This window comes from Aplysia californica, unplaced genomic scaffold (genome assembly GCF_000002075.1).
Source record: "Aplysia californica isolate F4 #8 unplaced genomic scaffold, AplCal3.0 scaffold00140, whole genome shotgun sequence".
In the NCBI taxonomy this organism is placed as follows: Eukaryota; Metazoa; Mollusca; class Gastropoda; order Aplysiida; family Aplysiidae; genus Aplysia; species Aplysia californica.
Window position 1 is genome coordinate 506234 of NW_004797410.1, and position 7155 is coordinate 513388.

Below are 7155 nucleotides of genomic sequence, written 5' to 3' on the forward strand. Positions count from 1 at the left end.
AAAATAAAATAATAATTATTATTATTACTATTACACTAAAACCTACTCACACATTGTGTCTGCATTGACGAAACAGGTAAATCTGTACCAAGCTTCCGACGCTCACGCGGTAAGTATCGGCCAACAACATTTATTGAGACTGCTCGTCTGGCGGTGACGGTGACGGTGACGGTGACGGTCGAGGTTTGAGCACACAGGCCGATGTCGTAATGTCTTGTCGTGGGAGAGGAAGAGACAACGAACCTGGGAAATTGCACTGATGGTGCGGTGCGTTGGGATTGCAGTTTCTGATTGTTGTCGGAACGGCAAAAAGTGTGTGTGTGAGTGGGAAGGGGGTGGAGGTTGTGGATATGTTTGCAAGGACACACCACCTACGCACACAGTATTCAAGAATGCAAATATAAGCTTTGACTATGGCTTTCAGGGCCCACACGGGTTGAGAGGGATGCTTCTCAACAAAAAGACCGAGATACTCGATAAAAATTCCCCCCCGCCACCCAGGAATTGAACTCTGGTCTCCTGCATGTGACCGCGAAGCGCTCAACTGCTACACCGCAGACGCCAGTTATCTAATTTTCCCCCGTTTTAAACGAGGTTGCGGTGTTCACGTTTGTTTGTCAGGGACAGACCCCAGTACCTTTGTTGAATGTATCTGTCCCCCAGGCAAAACAGGCAAGAGGTGGATGTGTTTGAGACTGCCATGAACAGAAACGCCGTGGCTGTCAGGAGGACGCCGGGAGACAGGGCTAGCTCCCGGGCTCTGGAAGATTTCAATGCCCTGAAGCATAAGAGTGAGTGTCTGATACCGCGATGATTTTTCTTGTCGTTTGTTGTTGCTGTGTGTGTGTGTGGTAGCCTATCCGTTCGAAATGTTTGGAGCCCCGAAGAGCGTGCTCTTCGTGCTCTTCGCCAGGGCCTCTGCCTCCTTTGGGTAGCGGGCGAGGCAGTCCAACCTCCCTGAATCCTCCCCGAAGAGATGCCACCGCCGGCTGTTGTTGTTTTTGTTGCTGTTGCCGCTGTCGTTGTCGCTCTTCCTGTTGTTGTTGCTGTAAAAGACTTGATGCACTCCAGCACAAGAAGTTATAATGGTGTTAGAACGCACGTGAACTAGTGTGCTCTGATGTGGTTTGCTCCTTCTTTATCTGTCGAACTTCTATCGTCCTTATCACTCCTTCTTTTTTTTGTAAGATACTCTTTAATAACACCTCTATTCTTGAGCACATGTATGGCTTTATTGTGTTGCAAGTGCCGTGAAACTATTACTAAAAACAACAACCCGTCCCCTCCGTATCTTTTGTAATTTAATTATAGTTTGTGTTCCCTCCTCCCTGCCCCAATAAAATCCTTCCGTCACTAATGAACCCCCTCCCCTTCCCACCCAACACACACACACACACACACACACACACACACACACGCACACACACACACACTAACACACACAAACACACCCGCACACACAAACACACACACACAAATATACACACACCCACAAATGCACACACACACACACACACTCACAGAGGACTCAGACTCCCGCAAGCAGTTCCGAGAGATGTACCCTGGGAAACCAACCACAGATGATGCTCTTGAGACGGAACAGCTGGCGATGCTAAGGCAACAAGAGGAGCGACTCCGCAACATGAAGGACAGAAGTGAGTTTCCTCTCTTAAATTGATGTTTATTTTTCGCTTTTTGAGCCTTTAGCCGTATTTTGTTTTGTTGCTGTAAATATAATTTTTCAAATGGTACAAAGTTTTAAGAATTACATACGAAAGAGGCAACTATTTTAAAGAACAACAAAAACCAAAACAAAATTTCTCCATCAATATAATATAACCGCCTAAGCTTATTGAAAAGCTCTTGTGACATTTTGCTAAAAAAATTAAAAGAAACATTGGGTACTTTTGATTTGTGACTAGTTGCAACGATACATAATATACTCTGTTACTCTGTTAGACCATCCCTCCTCAGTCAAAATCGTTGAAGAAATGTTACTTACTCTGTATATTTTACATGTTTCATGTTTAGATTCCCCAGTTGTTGTATCAGCGTATATGAACACATGATATATCAACCACAGCCCATTTTGTTTATATTTGCACTAGGAATTTTGGCACTGTGAATTTTGATCTTTGTGTGATTAATTTTAGTGCCGTTTTTTGCCCCCCAGTAGATCAACCAACATGTTGAATGTTATGCCTATCATTTTTGCTAATTATTGTGAAATCCACAGCAAAGAAAAAATTAAGCACTTTAATAGTCATATTTATTTTAAAGAACATAATATTTTTGTTGGTTGTTTTCATTCCGTTTGGTTTGTGTGAAGCTTGTGTGTCTTCTAATACTGAAGTTTTGTTCTGGGGGTATTTTGTATTGGCTTTTTACTTGGGACTGAACAGTTAATGTTTGCGGAGGTGGTGGGAAATATCCCAAAAGTACATTCCTGTTTCTCTAACACATCTCGTTTGGGACTTTGAATTGTCTCACGCTGTTCTGAAAATAAATAGTGTCAAGGCTGCAGATGTGTTCGATGTCAAGAAATAAAGTGAAAACAAGAAAGAAACGTATGTGTGGTCTGTGAAAACGTTATAGAAGATAGACCCCCCCCCCATCATCAGTATACAGATTTCATCAGTCAATAATTTGTCTTTACCAACGAACGTTCACTATATAGGTGAACCCAGGACTCCGTAAAATCAGAGTTTGAGAAAGTAAAAAGAAAATGAAGCAAATTATGGCCTTATTCACAGTATATAGATAGTATTTTGACGGTTTTTACGATTCTATTGACACTCAATGTTTTTAAGTATACGGGATCTTTGATTTTAAAGAACGATTGGACTGGATGGATGTGGATCAAGAGCCAGGAAAAAAATCAACGTGCCCGGTTGTGTATTTGCAAAAAGGTCATCATCGCTGCAGTCCAACTTTTACCAGTGAGGCATTTCCCTTTGCAAACTCGAATTTGTGAAAAATTACCAAGATAAATTGTCCCTGATTAAAAGCAAAGACTTCTAAGACCAGAGTTTTCTCTTTTTATAACTCGCGAATTGTGCATTTATCAGATCTACATCACTTCTCTTTGAAACACAAAAATGCACCAACTGGCAACAGAAGGACACGATAATGGGCATCATCGCTTTTTCGTAGAAAGGCAAATCTTACTGATAGTTCTGACCTGCTACTTTTGGCGTTGTTTCAGTGTTTCATCTGTATTTGGTGAATACCCATGAAGGTTTGTTAGATTATAGAAAAGTAGTGACTGTTTTTGGAGATTAGACCATAGCGTTCAATGCACTTTAGAGGTACTTTTGATGGGAAATTGTTGTAGGTAGAATTCTCGTCTCATCTTGTGTGCTTTTTGAATCAGCAGTGACGTGAAACCTGCTCATGAGTTTATTGGTAGCTCAGACTTTTCCAGTGATATACAGACTTCAGCCGAAGTTAAGGACCATCTTGACAGACAGCCCTGATTTTGTTAAAATCCGAAAAAAAAGACAGCAAGGAATGTTTCAAATTGTTTTGCTCTGAAAGTGTTAATGGGTTACCAATGCGTACTGCAAAGCTTCCTAAAGGGACAAAACCATCACGTGCAGCGCCAAATCCTCGGGGAATTTTAGCCAAATTAGCTGTTTTTATCGACTTGTGTGCCACACCACGGACATTGTTCAGCTAAAATTTCTGGTGTACGTCATAAACGGACGTACGGTCTCGAACTGTGCTCACTTTGGTGGCAATATAAGCCGCTGTTTGCGCAAAAGCAAGTATGGCATCAACATGCCAACAAGACAAAAGCTGAAAGACTTTGATCGTGTCAGATCAGAGCTATGGTATGGCTGCAGGATGGAGTTAAAGCCCAGGAAGTTTCCAGAAGGCTTGCAGTGTCACACTCATCCATTGTCCGCTTGAGGCAGCGCCATCAAGCCACTGGATCAGTCCAAGAACGCTCACGTGCAGGTCGACCCAAGAAGACCACTCAGAGTGTTTACAAGTGGTCCTTAACTTTTGTTTAAGTCTGTATTATTGTAAACTATTTTTTAAAAGTGAAAGCTTACTTCATATTGATAGAAATTAGTTTGAAGAGGTTGGGGATGGTGGATTTCTTAAGTCGTGATTCCTACACAATTGTTTTCATTTTTTAAAAAGTCACTTTGAATACTTTTTTTCCCCTTTGGATTCAAGGTGTGTTCTGCCCTTAGAAAAAATTAGTGTGTGGAAAACTCTTACTTCTTTGTAGTAGCTTTAAAGTCTGTCTGTCCTTTACGACTAACAAAGGGGCTGCAAAGGCTGATGCAGTACATGTAATTTAATAGCGTCCAGTTTCTTTCTCTGTATTTCTCTCTCAATTTCCTCCTCGTTGGCTTTCGATTCTCCCTCTCGATTCTCCGTCTCTCCCTCACTTGCACAGTCGCTCTCTTTACACCTCCACCCCTCCCCCGTCTCTATTTTCTTTATTTGTGTGTCCATCCGTCGCTTAGATTCTCTTCTCCACCTCTATGACTTTATTTTCTCAGTTTGCAGGTTCTGCTTCCTCAGCACTGACATGATAAACAAAACAGTTGAATAGAATCAGACTAAATTGTTTCCTTTCACTAAATTTGTTAGACGTCGTGGTGAAATCAGGTGATCGTCCAAATAATAAAAATGAAGAAACTGGCATTTTCCCTCTCGTTTGGCAATTTTAATTATTTTTTTTTTTTGCTCAACACTTTTTACGTTTATTTAAAAACATATTTCTATGTGGATTTTTACTGTAAATCGTTGGTTAAAGGCACAAAAAATGTGGAATTTCAGTTTCCAAGGGCTATCAAGCAATGGAATTCACCAAACTTTGGCGGCCATTTTCTCGCTAATTTTACCTCTGAAACTGGGCGACCCCCATCTGTTTCAGCTAAAAATAGCTCGACTTCTGTTCGGATTGGTAAAAGCAAGAAGAATGAACACGCTTTAAGATGAAGTCAATAACTCTCTGTACCCAAAATTTGACAAGTGCCTGATTCCCCCGTGTCGTGACAAATTTGTTTTAGGTACACTTAGACGTTGAGTACTGTGAGCGCTATAGGTTAAATCACCTCCGGATTTTAGCATGGCAGGATCTGCACAACTTCAGGCACCATTCTGGCCAGGCCTCCCTTAAATTTTAGGTCGATCTGGCATAAAGCGGTTCAATAATCAGAGACTAAACATTTTGTGGTTTCTACTTGATGACAGCCAAGTCTTAAGTCAACATATGGGAATTTGAACCACCCCCGCCCCCCAAGATTTTAATTAAAAAAGAAACAGCGAAGATAACGACAGGTTTGCTTAAGCCTGAAGAAGGATGATGATTATGTATCTAAGGCTGTACTTTCTTTGGAAAAAAGGGTTGTAGATACGTAGGCTCGGCTGTACATTCTGTTCACTCTTACTAAGATCGCTTTTCATAGGTACAAAGCCTTATCATTCATGTCGCTCAAGATCCAGTCAATAATGCATTCTAAACTTTCGTCTCAGTACTTTTTCTTTAGTATGTGATCTCTGGCCAGTCCGACTTCTCAAAGTGATCCAGATCGATTATGCAGACACGATTTGTTGAATAGATGTGTCCTCAACTTTACCAACACAGGCGTAAAAAAGGGGGATAACGCTGTAAGGCGAACCCACAAATTATGCCCCTTTAGCATGGTGACCAAAGATGTCTCGCCTTCTCTCCCCTTGCGCCACAGGAGATCTGGAAGACACGTCAGCTCTCCGCATTGGACGGGATGTCCATAGCTCTTCCTCCCAGCTCCATTCCAACAGCGCTTTCGTCGGTTAGTGAGTTTTTGCATGTAGCACAGAAACGCCCCGTTCTCTGTCCTCTCGTGCTAAGACTTTGCTGTGTACGTAGTTAGAGAACTATTAAATGTGTTCACTGCTCCTAACAGCCGAATTGTTATGGTGGAAAGGCACACTTCAAGTATATAAACTTTGTACAAAGGTACAGACCAAGGATCATATTTCAATTTCTTCTCTCCCCTCTCCCCCCTCTTGTTACCAATAAATCTGTAGAACAAAATTGCTGTTATTTCAACCTCTGAAAAATGTATAGATTAATTAGTAATTACCCATAACGGCCTATTAATATATATTCGTTTTTTTCCCCCCCCCCCCCCACCCCCACCCCACGTCCCCGATTACTTTGAACCAACTGAGTGGAATAGGAAAGTCCCACTAGTATTAAAAAAACAAAGGTGTTTGAACCAGATAATGTGGACAAAGAAACATTCTTTTCTGCTTGTGTATTTTGGTTGAAACAAGTCTTCATTTATTCCTATTTAACAATTTTTTTTTCATTGCTTGTTAACGTTTTGATCTAACTGTGTTTTGTATTGTACTAATACGCGGTATTTTTCGTCGGCGCTTTTAGTTCACAGGACATGTATTAGTGAACAGTCATCCTAAATGTTCAGTATTTGTCTTTTTGTGCTTGCCAGACTTGCATATGTCCTTGAGCTAGTGGAAAAAATGGTAAAGACGTTTCGTGTGTGCTTTTAAAATGTGATAAGAGTTTCGGGTTTTGAAACGAGGGACGGTAGAACTTCTTAAAAGTGGCATTGCACAAGAACTTTCGTTATTGGAGATTCTAAGCTCGTAACTGCAACATTGCAACATGTGTACAGAACAATCAGGGAACACGTAATCAGTCGTAGTGGGTGGAGTGAGAATATTGTATTACATGTTTGCACGTACTTCTGTAAAGTGCTCATACTTTACAGTTAAGATAATATTATTATTATTATTTTCTACACCAAATTGTAATAATCGAAAATTTTAATGACGTGCTCTGTACGTAAAAACTGTTTGATCTTCCGGATGTAAATGGGAATTGAACAGAACTGATTCTCTATCGTACTTGAGTAGTGAACGGCTTGTGTTAGCCCTGCGAATCCTACGTGAGCTACAAGACGGTTTTTGAAATGTATCGAGATAGTTTTGGCAATGTACATGCAGTCAGGAATGGCCTTGGAAACAATACTCTCTCCACTTTTACTCGATCCCATTTTCAAAAGATATCACGCTTCGGACATGCAATTAGATTTTTAAATATGACAACATATAAAAATCTAATTGTGTGTCCAAAGCGTGATATCTTTACACACACACACATACACACACACACACTCACACACA

General features: G+C 40.9%; 1 protein-coding gene across 1 annotated transcript in view; it reads left to right on the forward strand.

Annotated features, from left to right (window-relative positions):
• The window catches only part of LOC101856096 (centrosome and spindle pole associated protein 1), a gene marked incomplete in the record, with an annotated part of 163640 nt that overhangs the window by 133476 nt on the left and 23009 nt on the right, over positions 1–7155 (forward strand). Inside the window, 3 exon segments of the mRNA XM_035969359.1 lie at positions 664–791; positions 1524–1655; positions 5709–5795. Coding sequence (XP_035825252.1) covers positions 664–791; positions 1524–1655; positions 5709–5795 — 347 coding nt within the window.